This window comes from Verticillium alfalfae, genomic scaffold (assembly GCF_000150825.1).
Source record: "Verticillium alfalfae VaMs.102 supercont1.2 genomic scaffold, whole genome shotgun sequence".
NCBI classification, from domain to species: domain Eukaryota; kingdom Fungi; phylum Ascomycota; class Sordariomycetes; order Glomerellales; family Plectosphaerellaceae; genus Verticillium; species Verticillium alfalfae.
In genome coordinates, this window is record NW_003315037.1 from 41,061 (window position 1) to 63,404 (window position 22,344).

A 22,344-nucleotide genomic window follows, 5' to 3' on the forward strand; every position below is an offset into this window, starting at 1 on the left:
AGTCACATCAACGGCTACCCAGGCTGTTTAGTTATACTAGGTGAGCTGCCCGACCGAGTAAAGAGCGAAACAAGTGCTGCTTCTCGTGGCTGTGTATAAATGTGGTTCAAATTGCCCCCTGTCGGTGGGTGCGGGAAAGATCATTATTCGCCTCCCTGAATCAACTCAACGCTGCGCATAATATTTGGTCGGATGTCTATATTTAGCCACCTTGTCCAGCTGCAATAAATTGATCATTGCCTCCATGCTTCTATCCAGGACGCGAGTATAGTACTTGAGTTGACGAAACGCCATGCTCCTGAATGCTGATCAGACTCGATATAATAAATACCTTATAGCCCCTGCGTGCCTCGGGCTCTCTCTGCCACAAGCCTCTTCTTGTCTTGGAACTCCGATGCTCAAGGACGCAGCCATAACGGGACAACCGACACCAGGCATCATCGGTCTTCCCGATTGTTTAAGATATCTCAAAATTGCGCACCGAGTCCGCTCTTCGACTGCCGCTTACTGAACCGATTGCGCTTTGGTGTAGGATCCTCCAAGCTCGCTTGACTCTTACTGAGATGATTTCGCCCCGATCGCTCAGACGCTCCCCCGCTGTATCCGTCCCCGTAGGGACCACGCCCGCCGAGGGTGCTGGCTGGACTCGACATAGTTGATGACATATCAACAAATCCACTGTCAGCAGCATATGAAGGGGCCGAGTTCTGAGACAGCGCGAGCTCCCTCGCTCGCACCAACGCCTCAATCCAGTCGTCCGCCGACAGGCCGCCAAGTTCTGATGAGGTACCTGCGGATGACTTTGGGTCTTCGAACGTGTAGTGAGATTTGTCCTAGGTGTCATCGGTCAGTTACAACCTCTAGTCGTGGAGCATCCATCTATCGGCCGGAAGCTACTTACTGTATTCACACACCATACTGTCTGCCCTTTAACATCCACCTGAGTTTTCCAGGAGCATTCAGGAGCCAAAAGGGAGATCTCCTGCTTGGCACGTTTGTCTTCGCCGCCAGCGGGTGCAAGAACAATGCGCCCGCTCGAGGTGATCATGACGAGCCTTTGTCGTTTCTTTGTAGTGCTGCCGCCGAAAAACCTGGACAACTTCTTATGACCCTCTCCGTGGTCCCCGCCTTTCCCGTGAGGACTGCTGGGAAGTGGGCTCGAGACGACCATCAAGTCGCCGAGCTTCACAATCCGCTCGTTTGTGCGAGTCAATACTGGCGACCACTCGATGTCTAATTGGGTTGGTGGAGGGAGTTCGGTGATAATCCTGACCGGCCTCGCTGCATTGTTAGATGTCGAAGGACCTGTTGGCAGCGATGCTCTGGCAGTATTTGACGTGTTGGGAGCCGAGCTTGCATGTCCGTTCAGCTGGATTAAAGTTGGCTCCTGGGGTGCAGGATTGTAAGGCCGCAGGCGCGGAGCTTGTTGTCTCCACAGAGACTTGCCGAAGGGTTGACCGTCAAAAAATTCATGGTTCTTTATGTGCTCCACGGTCAGTCGTCGAGCTGGGTCGAGAACTAGGCACCTTTCGACTAGGTCCCGCGCCGCTGCCGGAAAGCCTGTTGGAAATTCGTACTCAAGGTTGACAATCTTCTGGAATGTCAAATATTCTGTGCCAGCCTTGAAAGGTGGCCGGCCGGCCAGAAGCTGGTAAACGATACATCCAAAGGCCCATAAGTCGCTCGCCTTACACGCGTTTTTGCTTGTCAGAAGTTCCGGACTGACGTACTCTGCTGTGCCAACAAAAGATGCTGCACGGCTTTCTCCATCTTGGTCTATAGTACTGCCATCTAGTGGACCCCCACCTGTAGGCGCAGGGCCTTGCAGCTCTCGTGGCGTCTTCAGTAGTTTGGCGGTGCCGAAGTCGGTAATTTTGACGTGCATATTATCGTCGAGCAGTACGTTCTCAGGCTTGAGGTCGCGGTGGATAACCCCCCTTGAGTGCATGTAATTGATGGCATCCAAGATCTGTGCTCCATAGAACCTGGTGCAATCAACGTCGAAAGTGCCTGTTTTCTTGAGCACACCGAGAAGCTCGCCTCCATTGCAGAGGTCCAACACATAGTACAAGGAGTTTTCATCTTGAAATGTGTAGTATAGGCGGACGATACCGGGATGCTCTGTCAAGCGGTTCAATGTATCCTTCTCGATGTTGACATATTTGATTTTCTTCTCTTTGATGATGTGGCGTTTCTCGAGTACCTTGATAGCGTACTCCTTCAGGGTCTGCCGATCCGTGGCCAAGTAAACAGTGCTGTATGACCCTTCGCCCAGGACACGGCCGAAACTGAAGTCACGTACCCCTTTCTTGACATGTCGGATGACAGTCTTTCCATGCGAGTCGACATCACGCCGCATGCCCACCGCTGCACCACGATCCTTCCATTCTTCGCTTGAAGACGGCATTGAGTCTTCAGGGCCATATGGTTCCCGTCGTGATGGGGCGGTAGCAGCTGAAGCTGATGCATAGCCTCCTCCCATGCCCTTAGAGCTTCGTCCCGGTGGTAAAGTTCCAGTTGTGGGTGCTTGGGAGCCTTGACGAGAGCTGTGGCTTGACTCCCGTGAAGGCACAGGGCCGGCCGGTCCAGGGACAGATCGTGAGTCGCTCCTCGTGGGCATGCCGTACATTGACGACCGGGATCGCTCGTTCTTCTGCGCCTCATGCTGCGAAGAGACTCGCACATCTTCAGGGAGCGTGCGGCTCATAGAGCCATGGTATTGACCGGATTGGGGCCGGCCATTCGAAGAGAATGATTGGCCGGCTAGCCGATCAACATCTGGTTGGTATATGGATGTCGGCTGGCGGTATGCATTGAGCCTCGAAACATCTTCGGTTGATGTTGATTGCTGGGGGGCGCCCGGGTTAATGGAGGCGCCGTATTGATCGCGGGACGGACGAAGGCTCGGTGACGATTGCGATCCAGATCTGGCCGGTGCCTGCTGCTTGTCGGATGAGGAGGTCGGAGGAGGGTCGCAGACCGGCAGCGAAGCAGACGCCGCGCCTTCCTGAGATGGGGCTGTGTCGGTGTCGTCCGGGTTGGCTATACGCAGTCCTCCAAGGGCTTTGGACAAGCTGAGATCCCCGCTCATGGTGCCTGATGTAGGAACTCAGTTTAATGTTGAAATGGCGAACTGCGTGGGACAGTGGCCGCAGCACGACCTAAAAGGATGAAGCCGTCCGAATAGAAGAGGTCGAAAGTCAGGGTCGGCATTGGACACAAGCCGTGATCTCAGGCTGACGTTCGATTGGTGCAAGTGGGTAAAGGCTACGAGCTACCTAACTACCAGAAGACAGAGTGATGTTGGCTGGCAGGAGAAGCTGGGCTACGTAGGTACTTACGTCGGTACCTACCTCTGGGTACCTATTCACTCCTATTGCACACCTCCTCGCCCCAGGGGTCCTATGGCCCGTGAGCAAATCACAAGCCTCTATAAGGCCCTATCGGATCAGCAATTTCGGGCGAGATTGAATGACAGAGGTTTTATCAAGCTGGCCGAAATAAGAAAGAATGCTCAGCTTGTGTCTCCTGGGGATGTCCATGACCACCCCTCGATCAGATGAAGATGAATGATATTGTCTCACTGGCTCGACGTACCTTTCACAGAGACGAGTAAGGTCTCTGTCTAAGGGTGTCGGCGACCTAGGAGAAACGTGTGCATCAGGTAATTGAGGGGTGCAGATTGGCGCAGCACCCTTAAATCTGTGGGGCTGTAACCTGTGGCGACCAACAACCACGGATTTGGTTCACAGTTAGATGAGTTTTCAAACACACGTCAACAGTAATGACTGATATCCACCTTTCCGTTGCTCTATTCCGAGCACTGATTATGGTCTCTGCGTTGGTCCACTTCGCAATTGTGAGGTTGTCAGATGTAGAACGAGAAGGTGCCATGGAATTAGTACGATTGCCGAATGCCTGGCATCTAGGTAGGCAGATAGAGGAGAGCTAAGTGGCTCGTTGCTTCGTCAAATTTCCAGTCTTGGGTGCCTCAACTTCAACTTGATGGGGTTAGGAACACATCAGGTGACTCAGGCGAGTGCCCTCCCCTCGTCTACAGTTACGAAGTTCGCACTCTGGGAGCAGATTTGTCTTGCTGTCGCCACAGGCCCAACCCCGCATAGAAAGTCACTGCCTGCCTGGCTGGGGAGTCGTTCTCGTAACATGGAAGTACCGCATCCCACGGGAACAAACCGAATTCACGGACGTAAGAGCTGCCGGTCTGGCCGCTAGAACCCACCTAGTTGAAGGGTCTTTCTGCGAGCCCTCGACAGTTAAGCTTCGTTACGACTAAGACACTATACCTACATTCGAAACTTGGTTCCTGATGGCATGACCAAAGCAGTCCAAGCGGACCGTGCGGAGCGCAGAACATGCCTCGATTTCGCAAGATTTTAAGCGAGAAGGGAAGCTCATAAAGCAAACGGCTACGGTGTAAGATGTAGTTTCGCGCTCGACTGTTAAGAGAAAGCTTCTTCGTTTTCATTCAAGGCAACGTGATGACTTACTCGGTCTTGTCCTGCATCGGGGATGCCAGGTGGGGATCGCCTTTCCTTCGGCAACGCAAGCGAGGGGAATCAGCAGGCTTATATCACGTGACACACTTCCATCCTTTGGGTAAAAGTGGCTGAACTAGCGCTTGGGGTTGGAAGTGCCGTGCCGCCTAGTAACTTAGGTAGGCCAGCCATCACCTGAGCCAGCTTTCTCCGCATCCTGACAAGGCGACGGCAAGTACCCAGTACATGTACGTGCTGGTACATTCTTCCGGATAGAGCACTAGTTAGGAGCGCAATTGGAAGCACCGAAGCTGGCTCAGTCAGATCTGGGACATGGTCCATCTCACCCACCTCTCCCTCATTCTGTGGCAGCCCGATTTAGGAACCCTTGTTTACCAGCCTCTATCCACTCCTCTGTTTCTTGTCATCTTGCTCCCTACATTGATGTGAATTTACATCGACGCTGAACCATACCCCCCTGCCTCCATCAAGAGCTTCGAACCCGTCTCTTCTGCTACAAGCACTACGTTTTCACGTATACGCGCGAACCTCGACATCTTCTACAACCTCTCAACATTCCAACGAGTTGCCAACTCTCTTACGAAGTACGATCGCAGCGACCGCTGACACGACCAAACCCTCGGTTTCGACCCATTACATTCCCACCGCCAACGTCACAATCGCTTGCCTTTACATATTTCTACTACAAATTGTCCACCCCAAGCCCGTTCACGGCCACACCAGGGACGATAGTCGCCAACCCACGCCTGGCATTGGTATAACGCACGCTCTTGAACTAACATCTTCATCTCTTGTGATAGAAGAACAGTTTCCGTGTGAGAGCCAGAGAACTCACTGTACAGTCAACTAACACCACAGCAATGGGGTCTTTCGCGCACCCCGTCGCGGCTTCGTCGCCAGTCATAGCAATCCCTCAGCACGCGCCACCGTCAACCAAGTTCGCCATCTCTCCTTTTGAACAGGCAGGTGCGCCAAACATCGCCCCCGCGCCGGCCGAGGGTCGCAGAATGGCTGGTCGCAAACGATCCAGGGATGAGGCATCGCCGAATCTCACGGAAGAGGCACCCGAACCAGTCCAAGAGGCGGAGGCAGGCTGGGAATATGGCGAGGGCATGATGCTCATCAAGCCGGTCCAGGGCTACATTGCCGATGCCAGTAGCCAGTCAGGCACCTGGGTAGAGGAACAGAAGGCACGCGAGCAGGCCGCGGCTGCAACTGTCGTTGCTTCCCAGCGTCCAGAAATACGAAGCAACAAGTCACAGCGAATGGACCACCCTGCCACCTCTTCTCCCGGCATAGTTCCAATCGTCACCGGTAGCGGAGTCGTGGTCGTGGACAAAGCTTCGGGACGGCAAATTGATCTCGCTGCGCCTGCGACGACTTCGGCGACCGAGAATGCTTCACATCCAGTTGTGGACGACTTTACACTGCACCTCGGCATCGGCTGGCGCAAGATCAGTCAAGACGAGCACATACAAGCAGCAGCTCGAGGATGGTCCCGCTACATCGAGAATCACTACCCGTTGTCCGCGGTCACACTTCGATTGGAGAGCCGAGGCCTACAAGCCTATTTGGTGGAGGCAACGGAGGGCTTCTTTCTTTTCGCTGAGGACTTGCGACAGGGCCAACTCGTAAGCACGAGGGCGGACGTGGCGCTACAGAACCTCAAGTGCTCGCCGCCTGTGTTTGAGGGCACCGAGGTCCTGACAGCCGCCGAATCCCCCGGCGCTACGGCCCCAACCGACGCCGCGCCAGCCTTCAGGATGGGGTTGCAGACGGACACAGAGATGAACTGAACACATTAAGAAGTCGACAGCTGCCAGAGGTAAACCAAATCCAAGGGAGGAATTGACGGTAGAAAGGTAGTTTCCTCTTGTCAATATCACGTTTCAATTTGCAGAAAACGAGGCGAGTGTGTGTGTGTGTGTTTGTGCACAACTTAACTCGAAGGGAGAGAGCGGTTTGACTTGGGGCGAACTACTAGGGAGAAACGCACGGGCGGTCGGGACAGGGACTCTGTCTGTTTTGTTGCTCTTCATCGGCTAACTGAACTGGAGGCGTTATGGTTGTGGCGTTGTCATACTTTGTATTTCATCTTGGAAGACATTCGATCCGATCCCGAAAATCAGCAGAGAACGAAAAGCAACCGCGTTTTGAATGCATGTTCTGCGCCGTTTCTCCCATCCTCTTATCTGGACGGTCGATGGCCTGTCGGCATTGCATGACTGCTCAGCGCCCTGACCGTGGTTCCACGTGAGCTTCTGGGAGGACTGACTGGTGGCTGGGGAGTGGCAAATCCGCAGCTGTTGACCCAGTGTGGGAGGGCCTCTGGCGCCGTCTCATAGGTTCACAGACCGCTGGGCTCTCCAGGAGTCTGGACTGCCCTTGAGTGATAGGCCATGGTTGTCCGTGACCCTTTGCCTCGTGCCTTGATGTCGCACGTCGTCCTGCCTCGGGACCATGCACAAACCTGCTTCTGCCTCTGGTGCAGTTCTTGCGCCTGTCTAGTCGCTGGATCCGATACCAGGCCAGTCTAGGCAGCCTCGTCGAATGGCGATACAAGGGGGGCCTGCCGAGCCTTTGACCATGCCCTACAGTATGAAGCAAAGCGCTCTTGCTCAACCGACTGCTGGGACGCTTAGGTCATGTTCCTGAGCCAAAGCCAAAGCTTCCATCGACATAAATTCTCATCGCGACGCCTAGAACTTCTCGCCTTCTTAGGACTCATCGTCTTGCTACTACGCCCTTGCTTCATCTCTGACCGTCAGACAGACAGACGCCTTGCCGGCACCTGGCCCGTCTTCGACCCCACCCGCCTTGATGGTCTCGCAGCCCGACACGTCCAATTCGCTCACTATTCGAGGCTCGTCCTCGGTCGTCTCCCGCCCGTCATCGTCATCCCGCACGAAGCGATACAACCGTTCCCACGTCGGCGGCACTTCATTCATACCTCAAAACGAGTTCCCTGTCTTCACGCAAAGCGGCGATGTTGAGATACTAGTTCGAGTCGCCGACCATCAGAACCGCTACCTCCTGCATCGCCACACCCTGACCCGTTGCTCTGGCTTCTTCGAGGCCAGCACAAGCCAAGAGTGGTCCCGCGCCCAGTCCTTGCCGGAACCCTCTTCGTCTTCGTCGTCCTCTACTACACGGCCCGGTCGCGGTCGCGATGATCAATTGACGGCAACACGAGCGCCCAGCTCGCCTGCACGCAAGAGATGGCGTTATGAGCTCGACCCCGGAGTTGGGGACGGTGACATTCCAATGCTTGTCCAGAAACACGATGTCGCCGCCTCTACTCCCTCTCTCTTTGGCTCCGTCGACTCCGAGCTGCCTGTTTCCTCTGGTCGCAACAGCGGCAGCAAGCCATCCCGCCACGCGCACTCGTCTGTGCATTCCAGCCACAGCTTCTTCCGCTCCGTCGCCAACCTCAGCCTCGTGCCCGCGCCCCCGGCTGGCCCCCCACTCTCGCAAGCCGACATTGATCTGCTTCGCGGACTACGACAATTCTTTTTCCGGTATATTCTACAACTACCATCCGCAGCTCGGACGGCGTCAACATTTGCCGATGCCTACGTGCAGTGTAAGTCCCTACTCAGTCTCGCCGACCAATACGACGCGCTGGCTGTTGTCGGCCCAGAGTCGACCATCACCTACTCAGTTTCAGTCAAGACTCTGGAACAGATAGCCAAATATCCCATTTCCTACCTGAGGCTCGGTATCTTGCTCGCAGCAGGGGATTTTTCAGGAAGCTCTGATACATGTTGTCGGCCAGTGGCCTGCCGGTGAAAGGAGTCTGCGTGCCGCGCTTCCAGATGGCGTCCTCGACATCATCGAAGACAAGGTCGACGAGCTTGAGGAGATGGTCACCCGTGTTGAGAGCCGCCTGTTCCGCCTTAGCTTGTTCACGGCGCGGGGTGACCGGGTAACACCCAGCACAGCCTACCTCGACTGGCTGGCTCTCAGTCTCTTTCGACAATGGCTCGCGGAGAACACTGGCTCCTCAGCACCCGACCACCACACTTCGTCATCGCGAACCGGCCGTCATAACGAGCTTCAAGTAGGCCCACTTCACCCCCAGGCGCCACCTATGGCCACAGCAGGAAGGGCTTTCCGCATGTTGGGGTCACCCGCCGCTTCTCTTTATTTAAGTCATGACGATTGCAAGCGATTCTTGAAGCTCACACCCGAGTTGTATAGTCGGGATAATCTGCGACGTTTCGAGAAACGAATTGACGAGGTCAAGTCCATGGCGCGTGAGATTGTGCGCCCCTTGATGAGTAGCCGCCTGGAGCTGGAACTCGGCGGCGGAAGGTCGACAGATGCCATCACTTACCTGACATGTGTCACGGTTAGTGACCGGGACCTTCCGTGGCGATACGAGTCATGATAGGGAGACTCGTCTGTCTTTGGGGGGCCGCGGGCAGTGTGTGTATGCTATTCGCTAACAGACGTAGGTCAAGGTGGATGGCACACGTGGCAGCATGTAAAGTTCTTCCTGTTTTCTAGCTTCTTGTTTCTAAGGATACCCTGTTGTTATTTGCGAGTTGGAACCAAGACAGATCAAGCAGCTGTGCTTCGCAATTCTATCGTTTGACCTGCCTCAATCCTCCCCGGTCAAGTCGATAACCGCTACATGGCTGTAATTCCATATCCTCTGCTGGGTACTCGTTGCCCGCTGACGTCCGACCCCTTGTTCGCCGTCGTGGACCATAAGTTGCGCAGCCTCATAATCGCCCAAGTCGACCTCTTTAAAGAATCCACACGCACTGGTCCGTGGTGCGATAAGTTTTCCCTTGCTTGCGGATCTTTTTGCAGTCAATACAGCCTCAAGATTTTTCCTAACCTCCGTACCGTGGGGCCTGGCTGGTCGCGCAATGACATGACTTCGACCGGCATGATCATGGCGCGACGAAGAGGTGGCATCGCGGCCTACTACACTGTCTGATAAAGCTGATTTCGGCTGTGCTGAGCTCTGAGATGCCTTGGTTGTGCACTTTGACGTGATTAGGGGTCGCATATTTTTGGGCTCGCTCCGAGAAGGGTCTGTCTCCCGTGTGCGAAGCCTGTTATCTCTCGCCAAAACCCCGTTGTGCCGCGCAGTTCCTAAACCTTCGTCCCCAGAAAACTGGGAGTGTCGTCCATCGTGCTGCGGTCCGTTTTTCATCCCCGCATCCAAGGCATCATTGCATGTTACGTCCAGACTAACTGGCCTATCTTTCGAAGCTTCGGGGCTAGTTTCGATAAGAAACGACTCTGTGTGCCCGTCAGGTTTGGTTGTCCTAGGCGTATGGTGTGAGCCACTGAACGCCCATGGATTTGATAGCTGCATGCTTCCTATGGTGGTCGCTTTCCCGGCAGACTTGGATGTGAGTGGCTTACTTCGAGGCAGTGACGCTAGCGGGCGGTTCGGCGACGTGTGTGGTTTTGAGGCCGCTGATTCCCGAGGTTGATGGCCCCCGAAATTCGTAATATTGGAGGGCAGTGGTTGAGGTAGTTTGAAGTGACTGAGGCTCTGCGAAACCGGTGGTACGGCAACGTTCTTTCCGGGACACTCTCGAGGCCTGGATTTGGTTGACTTCACCCACTTGTCGAGTGTATTTGGGGCTTTGTTGGTGTTGTTTCCGGCTGTCTTCTTCTTCCTTTGCTTCGCCAGGTTTGATGCGGTCATCACATTTGTCTTGGCTCGCTGCCTCTCCTCCCAATCCTCAACGCAGAGTGGCACGCCTAACTTGACGAGGCTCTCGGGAAGCCAGACTGCTTGTGCGGTAGTCGGGTCGAAGGTTGTCCTGGCGACTTGCTCGCCAGCCTCGACATCGTTGTTGCTTGGCACTGCCCCCTCGAACTCGCCATCACTGTTGAGTGCGAGGGCCTGCCTTCCCATCTCTGCCACCTTGTCTGACTCTTGTGATAGATCCAGTGGCACGATGTCAGCTGGCACGTGGAAGACTCGAAGCTCCGGGATGCCGTCCGTGCTGAAATGACTTCTCTTGGCCGATATGCGCTGAACAAGCGCCAATTCTTGTTGTTCTAATGATTCCAGTCTGTGACTTTCGAGCGACTGCGTGATGTGATCGTAACGTGCAAAGAGCTTCTGAGCAAGCAAATTCGGGGACAACACCTTGATCAGTTTGACAGCGCCCGGCCGATTTGTCCAGTCAAAAACCTCGTCAGTGAACCGTCTGAGTCCGCCAATATCGACAGGTCTGGACCACTCGACCGACCCGATTAGGTTTTCCACAGCTGCCTTCGAGGAGACAGCTGGGTGGGTGTAAAACCGCAAGACTTTGACATCGGGGAAGTTGTCCGGTATGACAATGGCTTTATGCTTCGTGCGGAAGAACTTGTTTTCGTTGGTGCGTAGTTCGTGGGTGAGATTTGCTCTCCATTCATCAATGCCGGTCTTGTCTGCTGCTTTAAGGCTGCACAAGCTCTTGCCGAAACCAGCTCGAGCCACCTCGCAAGCCAGCTTCAACCCGCAGCCGGGCACACCTTCAGGGAGGTAGTCGCCACCACTCATTAATGCAACCAGAACCATGCCCTGACGATCAAGTCCAGAGGCAACCAGGCTCTGCTCGTTAGTGTCATAAACAGTGACATGTGTTGGCGATTTCCCTCCCCGCAATCCCTCGGCCGACCAGTTGCGAAATGTTCGGCTACAGCCGAACATGATGGTGTCGACGTCTTCGCTGAGGACAGCGTCAACCAAGCCTTCCTGCTGCAGGAGGGCACATTCTGCTTCGGCCTCGCCCGGGGCTTGGTGAATGGGGAAGCCAAAGAGGCGAATAAGACGTTTGGCCATGGCTGAAGCAATGCCATCTCCACGTCCAGAGCGCTTATTTCTTTTAAACAGAGGCTTATTGGGACCATCAAATACGAACACCGGTTGCACAGGGAGTCCAACAAGTCGAACCAGCCGGTAAAAGAATGTTCTAATAGCGGGATTTGTGCCCCCTAGGAATAAGAGTTATCACGAGAAGCACGACAGGAGAGGGATTTGGAGTCAAATTATACCCTTAGCAGCCTGCGCTTGAAACTGCCATATGGCGATATCTATGGCGACGCGGAGAGGCCTCCCTGTGTTCTCCAGGCTCTCGGTAGCGAGCTTGGCGAGTGAGATCCTCTGGCCGGGGCCAAGTTCACGGTATATCCTGAGTGCATGTTAACAATTTATGTGTCAGGAACCAATGTCATGGGTGAGGCATACCCCTTGATACCCATCTGATGCGTATGTCGCTGTGGATCGCTGGTCAAGCGAATCGCGTTGGCCAAGCACAGGTGAGCCCTGATGCAGCAATTGGGTGGTCCTAGAAGCCTTGGGAGCTAAGATTAGAATTCACACGCCACATATCAAACAGCATTTTCGTGAATAAGGGCAGGCAAGGCACATAAGGATAAAGACAAGGTCGCGATGTCGTTCGATGACGTTACCTGACATCGTTACCGTGGTAACATGAGCCCATCATGGTATGTCGATTAGAAGAATATCACTGTGTTGAGACATACATAGCCGGAGCTGTTTAGCTCCGAGCACCGACATTTGAGCTTTCGACTTTCAGCGCCTCGGTCTCCACCACTTCTCAGCCGTTGACACAAACCACCATGTCGACCTCAGCACAATCGGCGACACCTGGTCTAGCGCACCGCTCCATCTCCAATATACGCTCTGGTGCTGGTCCGCAGGCTGGTCCGCCCAGCCCACACACTCCGCTTCGTGGCACGACGTCTGCATTTGGGTCGCCTTCCACTCTCCGCGCTGAAGAGGAGACAATTGTGATCGAGATAGGGACGCGTTTCGTCCGAATTGGGTTCGCAGGAGACTCGGTTCCTAAAGCCATAGTCTCTCCAGGTCCGGTACAACAACGCCGCGTTGGCGATTTTACATCATGCTTCCACGGTCATCAACCGTGCCGTCGTCCGTGCCTCCGAATACAGACCTTCCATCTATTGAATGGTGCCATCTTCACGAACTATGGACGTCGGACCTACGGTGCTTAGACCTGGTCCTCGTGGAGACAAACTGGACCGCCTCCTGCGTGAAGCCTTCACGAAGTACGTAGATCCTCACCATTGACACAGATGTGAGTCCACCCAGTGTTGACACGGCTACAGAAATCTCTAATCGATTCCCGACCCCGCCGTGTCTTCCTCGTTCTACCTCCAGCGCTGCCTGGTGCCGTTAGTTTCAACCATTCTCGATACCCTATTCCATCGCTTTCAAACACCACTGGTATCGATTTTGTCATGTCCTGTTACCGCTGCTGTTGGCGCTGGAGTACGGTCCGCAATTGTTGTGAACTTGGGCTGGGCTGAGACGGTTGTGTCGAGCGTCTACGAATACCGAGAGATCCGCCATACGAGGAGCACAAGGAGCGGCAAGATGCTTGTACACGAAGTGCATGAACTTTTAGCCTCGGCGCGCAAGAGACCGCCGACGCGGCTTGAAACCTCGGATGCAGATGGAGTTCGGCGCTCAATTCGTGTCTTTGGTTTCGACGAGTGCGAAGATATTGCCTGTCGCATGACGTGGTGTCAGCAGCTTGACCGCGCCGCGGTTCCTGAGAATGAGCCAGGACTGGCAACTGTGGAGGAACGGGACGAATTCACCTCTTTGACCCAAGACGAAGTCAGACAGCACCATACGGTCAGGAATATGCATCTAGGCATGTCGTCTTGTTCGCCCCCTGAAATCATCGAGCTCCCATTCCAACGCCTATCAGAGCCTTGCGAGAATACATTTGTGGCCCCTCAGTACACGCCAAGCAGCTTTGATGACGACGAATTGCCCATTCCCCTACTTATCTATCGCCACTTATTATCGCTGCCTATCGATGCGCGCGCGGTCAGTATGTCGCGCATCATCTTCACAGGCGGGTGTTCCAACATTCCCGGTCTTCGCAAGCGACTGTCAGATGAACTGTCTCGTCTGGTAGGCCTGTGGGGCTGGGATCCAGTTCACGGCGATGGTGCACAACAAGTCAAGGCTAAAGCGAAGCATAGTAAAAGCCGGAGCCGTGCGCATGCACAAGCAGCGGCGGTGGGAGAAGACGGGCAAAAGGATGACGTCTGGCATGACGCTGCCAACGCAGTTCCGGAACATGACAGTGTACAACAGCTTCTGCAGCGAACTGGAAACCCTCTCGAAAGCTTACAGGGCAGCGTTCGAGTGCTGGAAACATTAGGACCCTGGGCTGGGGCCAGTATGATTGCCCACCTTAAAGCAATGGCGGTCGCAAACATTGACCGTGAAGCGTGGCTGCAGCAAGGTGTCGCTGGGGCCACTCGCCCTGGGGAAGTTGACGTGAAAGCGCAACAACGGCAGAGCCTGGGACCTGGGCTCATGCGCGGTGCCTCGGTGGGAGGCTCGGCAAGCTGGACCCTGGGAGCTTGGGGAGCTGTGTAGATGCGGTAGTAAAATAAACACCACTAGTTGAGAACCCCCATTACTGATCAACCTCCTTATCTTGCTTATCGAGATACCACTTTCTGAACATGGGCATGGACTTCTCGATTAAGTCAGTTCATGCATGCTACGAACTCACTGTAAGATCACTTATGCTAAAGTACCTAGTCTACACTTCCACGCCGGGTATCGAGGGTCCTGTACAGGTGCCTACAACAACGACAATGCTTCCATTTGCGCGAGTGGGATGCACTTCTGCGGGACTGAGGAGGACGAGAGGAGTCTTCTATGGCAAATTCCGTCGCTCATTCGCAGACATGAAACGGCCGTCAATAGCGCCCAAGCCAACGCTTGACATCAAACACATACGAGAGAATGCAAACCTCCACGCAGAAAACTGTCGCAACAGGAACTACGGAGCTCACAGTGAGAATCCGGCACGCATCGCAGCAATATTTAAGCAGTGGCAGGATCATCAGCGCTCATCGCGTTCGTTGAGGGAGCGATCCAACCAAGTTCGACGGTGCATCGCGAACCCCACGGTTCGCGACGCTGAAGGTACTGCCAATGATATCTCCTCGCTCACAAAGGACCAACTGCTCGAAGAGGCGCGCAGACTGAAGAAGGAGCTTTCCGGCGTTGAAAAGCTAGAGGCACGTCTGGTCGAGGAAATGGAAACGCTTGCTTCGACAGTTCCGAACCTATCGAGCCCCGAGTCTCCTGTTGGCGAAGAGCCAACTCTCCTCAGCCAGATCAATGAGCAGCACCTCGAGAAGGCCTCCTCATCGGACCGAGTTTGGCGCTCCCACGTCCACATTGGTGCGGAGCTGGGCATTCTCGACTTTGCCAGCGCCAGCAGCACGTCAGGCTGGGGGTTCTACTACCTACTGGACGAAGCCGCCCAGCTCGAACAGGCCCTCGTACAGTACGCGCTGGCAGTAGCCGTCCGCCACGGCTGGCGCCAGGTCGCCCCCCCTTCCATGGTGTACAGCCACATTGCCAATGCATGCGGTTACCAGCCTCGCGACCAGAACGATGAACAGCAGATCTATTCGATCGCGCGCCCGGCCGAAGATGTCGAACGCGACAAGCCCGAGCTTGTACTCGCGGGCACGTCAGAGATTCCTCTCGCAGGGATGAAAGCCAATTCGACCGTGAGCGAGTCTGATCTTCCCGCCAAGCGCGTTGCCGTCTCGCGATGCTACCGCGCCGAGGCGGGTGCCCGTGGTGCGAGCACCAAAGGCTTGTACAGAGTGCACGAGTTCACCAAGGTGGAGCTGTTTGCCTGGACGCCGCCTAACTTCGACGACACAACTGAAATTTTCGACGAGATGCTGGACATGCAGACGGAGCTGCTGGAATCTCTCGGCCTCAGCTGCCGCGTCCTGGAGATGCCCACGACCGAACTCGGGGCTTCCGCGTTTCGTAAAATTGACATCGAGGCCTTCTTCCCCTCGCGCCAGGAGCAGCAAGGTGGTTGGGGTGAGGTGACGTCTGCTAGCATCTGTACAGACTACCAGACGAGGAGGTTAGCCACCCGTGCCCGGATAGACGGCCAATTGACGTTCCCTTGGACTGTCAACGGGACGGCTCTTGCAGTGCCAAGGGTGCTGGCCGCACTTTTGGAGAACGGGTGGAACGAAGAAGAAAAGACGGTTCATATTCCCGAATGTCTGAGGCCGTGGATGGATGGCAAGACCGTCATCACATCGCACCGCAGCGGATGAAGAAGGAAAGTGACTTGTAAATCTCCAACCTGGCCATAGTGCTCCACTCAGAATGTAATACTAGGACGATTGTCATTACTGTCGTTACCGCTACAAATACTGATCAAAAACGTAGGGGTACAGGAAGACCGATTACCCCGATATCCGTTATCCCCTGCTCCACGAGAACTCAAACTTATCCCAATATCTGCCTCGCCCACCCGTGAAAACTCCCGCGAGTTCGTTGCGACGAAATCTGAACTTGCTCCAGTGCATCATGCCCCGAGCCCGTTCTCGTACAGCATGACTTCGTTGCCTCCAGCAGCTCCCGCACCAAGGTCGGACCCGACAGCACTCTCCGTCCATTGGCTTTGCAGATCATCATCTGAATCATCCAGTCTTGTGCTGTTGTCGTCCTCTCCGACCATGCTGTCCGTCATACTCTCGGTGAAAATGGTTGTGCCCTGACTAGTCCGCCGAAGAGTGTCTGTCTCACTGGCATCATCGCCAGCAGCAGACTGACCAACGGACCGCCGCAAGCCACTCGGCGTGTCAAAGGAAGGCAGATCAGAGTCTTCATCCACCTCCCGTACCGAGATGTTTTCTTTATTCTGGGCACCGCGGTCTTTGTCGAACCCACCACCCCAGCTGCTCTTGCGGAGGGAACGGCCAACCGCGGCTGGGGTCCGTACGCTTTGGCTTCGAGCCACACCTCCACTTTGTACGTTGTTGTTAATCTGGCTGAGAGACAAAATGCGGCGGCCTGGGCTGTTCACTCCCGGAGGCGCCAGGTTGCGCTTCGCAGAGAGAGCAAGGTTGACAGCAGGAGAAGCGCGCGGCTGCTGGGTCGTTTCCGCCGACGCACGTGACGATGTCTTTGGCACCTTGACACGCTTGCGGTTCATCATCTCCTGACCTTTCGCAGCCTTGGACATGAGAAGAACGCGAGAGTGGTCCATGACGCCCTCGAGAATCCTGCGCTCCAATCCCTCGGCTCGGTTCTCCATCTCGTGCAGCTCTTCGCGACGGATGCGCAATGCCATCTCGAGCGACGAGACATCAGCTGTCAACCTCGTCTTCTGCTTGTTCATTGCGTCCTGTTCCATTCGAAGACTTTTAATCGAGTCCTTCAGGAGATCTTCCTCCTGTCGAAGGGACGCAAGATTCTGGTCAACTTGGTCCTTGTGAACGAGCTGCCGCTCCAGAGCAAGAGTCGTCTCTTGCAAGGACTTTTCTTTGGCATCGTTGGCCTCGGCGACTTCTTTCGCCTGGTTTGCGAGGAACGATGAGATTTCGGCAGCTGTAGCCATGACTTGTTGATGAACCTGCTCTAGCGTCTGCAGTTGAGAAAAAGCCTTGTCCGCCTCCTCGGTGTGGTTGACCAATCGGTCCAGCTTCTCTTGCATGACAGCATCATCGTACTTCTCGGTGCTCTCAACGAGCTTGTCGAGCTTCTGTTGCAAAGCTGTGTCATCGTATTTCTCCGTGCTGGACACAAGCTGGTCAAGCTTCTCGTGCACGACTGTGTCGTCGTACTTCTCGATGGGAGGCAAAAGAGGTGGCCCGGGCTCTGCTTTTGCGACTTCGAGCCTGCTGTGAAGGTCGGTTGCCGATGACTTAGAGTGTTCATAATGCTGGTCGACAATGTCCAGGACATCCTTGACAGCCTGGAGAATCTGGGGCTGGAAGTCGCCAACTTGCCCCTGCAATGCACCAACAGAGGCGATGGCCTGTGTGATTTGATCCCGAGTCTGTTGGTGCTCGGTCTTGTCGTTGGAGCTGTTTTCTTCTGTCTTGTTGGCGAGCTCTTCCACTTTGCTGAAGACTGTTCTCGAGGCCTCTTCCATCTTTTCAAGAGAGTCAGTGACAGCGGAACCAAGGGTGTCGATAAGGGTCTTCAGCTCTTCGGCGACGTTCTTTGTGCTCAGCAATGCCGCGTCGGTTTCTGCGTCACGAGCCTCTTCTGCCTTAGCCCGCTCGTCGGATGAAGTCTGGAACTCGTCATACTTGAGCATGAGCTCGGCAATCTTCTCCTCGATCTTGGCGCCCAGCTTCTCGGTGATCTCGCTGAACTTCTCATCAGTGTCGAGTTTGGCACCAACGACGCCTGCCTTCGATTCCTCAAACTCGGCTTTTATGATATCAGAGAGCTCTTTCAGTTCCTGGCCAACGTCGGCATTAAGCTCGACCGTTTCCGAGACGCCCTCGAGCAATTTCCCTAGGGCTTCGATGCCAGTGGCTCCATCCTCCAGCTTGCCCTTGGCCAAGGTTTGGAACTCCTCCAGTAGAGTCTTGACATCGGAGACTCGCTCGCCTACCCCTACGATCTCGGCTTGTCGCTCTTCAAGCGCTGCTGTGTGCAGGGCACCAGTTGACTCAACGCGGGTTTTCAGATCTTCGAGGGTGGTGCTGATGGTCTGTATATCTTCGCCTGAAGCCAGGGCAGCCATGTCCGTTTTGATCGTCTGCTCAAAAGCAGTCTTGATGTCCAGACACGCAGCTCCGACAGCATCAACGTCACTCTTGGTCACTCTCTCTGGGTCGGCCAGCCCCTTGCTGGCCTGTTCCTTCGTCTCCTCGAGCCCGTTGGCAATTTGTGCCACCAAAGCCTCGAGTGTCAGCATGTCGTCCTTGCTTGGCAGTCCTTCGATCTGTGCTGCGGCATTGCTGACTGCCTCGCGGGTATCAGCCACCAAAGCCTCAACACTATCCAGATGTTCTTTGCGGATAGCCTGCTCGCCGTCCATGAGATCGTCGAGTTTGGCCTTTGTATTGCGCAGGATTGTCTCGATCGCTTCCACGTCCTCCCTGGATGCGTTGTCGGTGCTCGTAGGTTTGACGGGCGCTTCTCTTTCCTGAGCAATCCCCGAGACTGACTCCTGAACACCACGAAGCATGTCTTCGAGGCGAGAGAAGTCCTCCCCTGCGCTCGTCTCCCGTGGCGGTTTCTCGAAAGTTTCCACATTCATGGCCTCCACCTTGATGCGAAGCTGCGTGATAAGGACCTCGAGGTTTTTGATATCATCATGTCGCAGCGCGTCAGCGGGAGCGGCAGGCACGACGGCGTTGTCGTTCATGGTGGTGACAGCCTTATCCTCTTGCGCATGCTGACGCAGCGCGTCGATTTCTGACCGGACACCATCCAGGCCTGCTTTCAGAGCATCTAGAATCTCATCGTTGGCCGTGAGATCCACCGGTCGGTCGCCGACCTTATCAATGCTGGAGCGTAGGTCTGCCAAGCCTTCGTGGAGGGCATCCAGGATCTCGGCATGGCCAGCGAAAGGGCGATGCATCTCGGCTCGCACGCTGTCGAGGCCGATTTTGACTGCTTCGAGGACATCTGCATTGTTATTCTGAGGACTGACTGGTACCATGGATGAGTGAACTGTGTCGCGTAGTGAGTCCATGTGGGACTCCATCATGAGCCTGGAGTCCTCTGTGGCCTTCTGGACCAGGGAAGCCATTTCGTCTCGTAGACCGTCCAATGCCTCAGCCAGAGTTTCCATGAGCTCTTCTTGTTCCACGCTCGTGCCACGCTCGAGATTGATATGGCTCATCAATTCTTCCATGTCGCTGCGGAGCCTCTCAAGGCCGTCCTTGGTCGCGTCGAGCACCTGCTCTGTGTCCCGCCCATTGGCGGCAACATTCTGTTTGGCTTCTTCAGAGACTGCTTTAAACTCCTGGCGTAGATAGTCCATCAATTGTTGAAGGCGCGAACTGATGTCGTTGTCGTCGCGTGGTGGTGCAAGGAGCGAGGTGGGTTGAGGAAAATCGAACCCTCGCAAACCCTCCTGGACTGCGCGAACCATGTCGTCACGAGAGAGCTCTGCGTTCATGGCTGATGGTGCGACAGGGAATTCGAATTCCTCCAAGCATTCTCGTACGGCGTCAAGAATCTCATCGCGTGATAGTGCCGTTGCGGAATCCATTCTTGGTGGCACGAAATGCTTCAGACCTTCAACCACGGCCTGGAAGACCTCATCTCTAGTGGCGCCAGGAACCCTGCCGTCTTGCGCCACGTAGTCCTGAAGTCCTTCTTTGAGGTATTCAAGGACATCTTCCCTACCGAATGACAGTTCCTCGGCTTCAACCTGCGGCTTGTAATCTTCCCAAGCTAGCCTGACAGCCTCAACAACGTCTTCTCGGCTGAGGTCTGGAGTTTGCGGCCCGGCGGCCTTCGCGTCGCGGAGAGCAGCTCGCATGGCGTTATAGATTTCTTGGTAGTCGATCGCAGTGGCACGAGACGCCGCTGATGCGGTGGACGATCGTCGGTGTTCCCGGACCAGCTCACTCATCTGTTCCTTCATCTGATCGAGACCTTCGTCGACGATCTTAGCAATCTCTTCCTTGCTGGCAGCTTCATCGCCGACATTGCCCGTGTCCTTGACCTCATCGAGTCTGCGGCCGATTTCGCGGCCCATGCCAAGGACTTCACCTCGAAGCTCACGGACGAGAGCCTTGACCTCGGCCGTGAGACCGCCGCTTTGAGCAATACTGTCCTTGACACCGCGGATGACTTTGACAAAGTCGTCACTCAAGGGTTCACTGGCTTTGACGGCCAGGGCAGAGGAGTTATGCCGGTTGTCATCGCGGACAAGAGCTGCCATTCTATGCGCTACCGGGCCGGGCGAGTTATCATCGAATCCGACCTCCAGATTGGCAGATCTCTTGTCGGCGTGGTTTGGATTGCGGTTTGGAGAGCTATTGTTCTGTCCGCGTACAATGGCGTGTTGTGAACTCTTCTTGGCGAGGTTGAGTAGTTCTTCAACCTTTGCTGCTGGGGCCACACCAGCCAGCCTGTCAGCAACCTCGGACAGACGATTCAATAGCAAGTCCTGCCCTTCTTTGGTGCCCATGTCCCGCATGACCCTTTCAAGGATGGCGACTGAGCCGGATGCATCCTGAGAGCACAGCGATGGTGTGCTGACGGAATCGCGGTCTAGGGAGGCTGAGAAGCTGGTGGGGGACGGGATCCTGGGGAGGGAGAAGGGCCTGGTAGACTTCGATACCGAGCCGTAGTGTGGTTTGTTGTCGAGATACAAGCCTGAACCGTAAGGATCCCGCGAGAGTGGTCGGGAATTCACTTCGTTGAGATTGGTGATCATTTCGCGGATGCTTTTACGGATATCTTCGTCCCGGGCCGTCGTGGCTTCTTTGAGACTGGAGAGATCGGTCGCATTGTCCCGGCTGCGGCGGCTCAGTTGCGCCATGTCTCTCTGGAGCGCAGTCGCTATGTTTGTAAGGCTCAGGATCTGATTGGAAAGCCCGTCGAAGTTCAGCGGAGCACGCACGAGGGCCGTCGATGTGGGTGCAGGATTGGCATTCTGGAGAGGTAATTCGGCCTCCTTCGGGGCCGGGGCCGGAGAGGGCACGTGTTGAAGGGCCAGCATGGTTGCGGACTGTGGCGGCGTGTTGTCTCCGAGTATGCTTTGGTGCGTTCTACGGGCCGTCGGACGGACGATCGGCGTCAGGCTCGGTCCCGGCGTTGGAGAGGTGAGGATGGCGTGGTTCTCCTTGTCCGACAGAACCGACTCGGAGAAGCTATGTGGTGCCCTGGAAGGGGTTGAGGGCCGCAAGTTCTTCTCGGCAGGTTTCGTGGGAGAGGAAGGCCCAGGCTGGGGCCCGTTTTCGAGCAAGAGGCTGATGTCGCGGACGGTGCCGGTGTGAAGCGACTGCATTCGTCGGTGTTGAGGACCTCTGACAAGAGACTTGTCTGGGGAGCTATCGTTTGTGCGCTTTGTCAAAGGGCTGGGCATGCCGCTGCTCTCGCGGGCCCTTTCGGCGAGTGTAGCGTGAGCAGACTGTATTGCGCTCGATGTACCCTTTCGTGGCGAGATGCTGGGCGACTGAGGATTGAGTGGAAGCGGCGGAGGCGCGCGTTCGGGATCAGAGCTATCCCACCTTTGGCGGATTAGCTTGGACCAAGTCATTCTGCCGAAGCACACGAAAACATGGTGTTTAGTAAGAAACTATGACAAGCTCGCACGTACATGGGAATGAGTGCTCGACCATGATCAGAAGATGCCGAGTGCTGATGCCTGAGATGGCCTTCTCCCTCCCACGAGGGGTCACGGTCCATGAGCGGCATTCCGGCAGTAGTCCTGGTTGAGTTGGAATGTTGAGGGTCTCTGGAGAGGATGTTGCGGATGCTTGGAATGTTCACTCTCAATGGGGGTTTTTTTTCCACCAAGGGAATGGTGGTGCGTTGATACGCAAGCTCCTGGCTTGTCGTCCTTGTCAGTCCTCGAATGGTTCAACGCGCAATATGATCAGTCGAGAGAGAGGAATAGCAACAAGGGCTGTGTTCGGCCTGGCGACCAACTTGGTGTTGTCGATTGTGTACCAACATGGAAAGCTCAGACGAGGTGGACTTGGAGGTTCGTTTATTGATATGCGAGCTAGTCGTAGAGGGGATCCCTACCTGGTTGGATAGCTGACACCCCCTGCCTTGCTCTGTCAATGGGGTTGGTGACGCGCCCAAAGCCCTTGTGTTGCTGTCATGTTGCTACAGCAACGACGGCATCGGGGCTCGTGCTCGGCGGAAGCTGGCACGTCATTTGCCTACGTGCACCCAATAAGGCCCCGGACTGGGTTGGGACCACTAGAGCTGAGCAACTACCTAAGCTGCCAAGCACCTCACTAGAGGCACCTCAGATTGCCGTCGGTACCTTGTCCGCCTTGCCAAGTTTCGTGAATCACAATAGCAGTTGAGTCTCGA

The 22,344-nt window shown here is 55.2% G+C and overlaps 7 protein-coding genes across 7 annotated transcripts; 4 read left to right on the top strand and 3 right to left on the bottom strand.

The window, feature by feature from the left end:
* Positions 1-467: 467 nt before the first annotated feature.
* Positions 468-3,091, bottom strand: VDBG_01488 (serine/threonine-protein kinase ksg1; the record flags this gene model as incomplete). The annotated part of the gene is made up of 2 exons (XM_003007254.1): positions 468-833; positions 902-3,091. The coding sequence occupies 2 exons, from the start codon at positions 3,089-3,091 to the stop codon at positions 468-470; spliced, it is 2,556 nt and encodes an 851-aa protein (XP_003007300.1).
* A 2,286-nt stretch (positions 3,092-5,377) lies between these two features.
* On the top strand, positions 5,378-6,313 carry VDBG_01489 (conserved hypothetical protein; the record flags this gene model as incomplete). Its single annotated transcript, XM_003007255.1, has 1 exon — positions 5,378-6,313. One exon carries the CDS (start codon positions 5,378-5,380, stop codon positions 6,311-6,313), a length of 936 nt encoding a protein of 311 aa, XP_003007301.1.
* Positions 6,314-7,337: 1,024 nt separating this feature from the next.
* Positions 7,338-8,907, top strand: VDBG_01490 (conserved hypothetical protein; the record flags this gene model as incomplete). Its single annotated transcript, XM_003007256.1, has 2 exons — positions 7,338-8,100; positions 8,231-8,907. 2 exons carry the CDS (start codon positions 7,338-7,340, stop codon positions 8,905-8,907), a joined length of 1,440 nt encoding a protein of 479 aa, XP_003007302.1.
* Positions 8,908-9,027: 120 nt separating this feature from the next.
* VDBG_01491 (conserved hypothetical protein) lies at positions 9,028-11,930 on the bottom strand (the record flags this gene model as incomplete). The annotated part of the gene is made up of 3 exons (XM_003007257.1): positions 9,028-11,471; positions 11,532-11,668; positions 11,725-11,930. The coding sequence occupies 3 exons, from the start codon at positions 11,736-11,738 to the stop codon at positions 9,121-9,123; spliced, it is 2,502 nt and encodes an 833-aa protein (XP_003007303.1).
* A 189-nt stretch (positions 11,931-12,119) lies between these two features.
* On the top strand, positions 12,120-13,958 carry VDBG_01492 (conserved hypothetical protein; the record flags this gene model as incomplete). Its single annotated transcript, XM_003007258.1, has 2 exons — positions 12,120-12,325; positions 12,846-13,958. 2 exons carry the CDS (start codon positions 12,120-12,122, stop codon positions 13,918-13,920), a joined length of 1,281 nt encoding a protein of 426 aa, XP_003007304.1.
* Positions 13,959-14,144: 186 nt separating this feature from the next.
* VDBG_01493 (seryl-tRNA synthetase) lies at positions 14,145-15,647 on the top strand (the record flags this gene model as incomplete). The annotated part of the gene is made up of 1 exon (XM_003007259.1): positions 14,145-15,647. One exon carries the CDS (start codon positions 14,145-14,147, stop codon positions 15,645-15,647), a length of 1,503 nt encoding a protein of 500 aa, XP_003007305.1.
* Positions 15,648-15,901: 254 nt separating this feature from the next.
* On the bottom strand, positions 15,902-21,714 carry VDBG_01494 (conserved hypothetical protein; the record flags this gene model as incomplete). The annotated part of the gene is made up of 2 exons (XM_003007260.1): positions 15,902-21,557; positions 21,617-21,714. The coding sequence occupies 2 exons, from the start codon at positions 21,712-21,714 to the stop codon at positions 15,902-15,904; spliced, it is 5,754 nt and encodes a 1,917-aa protein (XP_003007306.1).
* Positions 21,715-22,344: the final 630 nt, after the last annotated feature.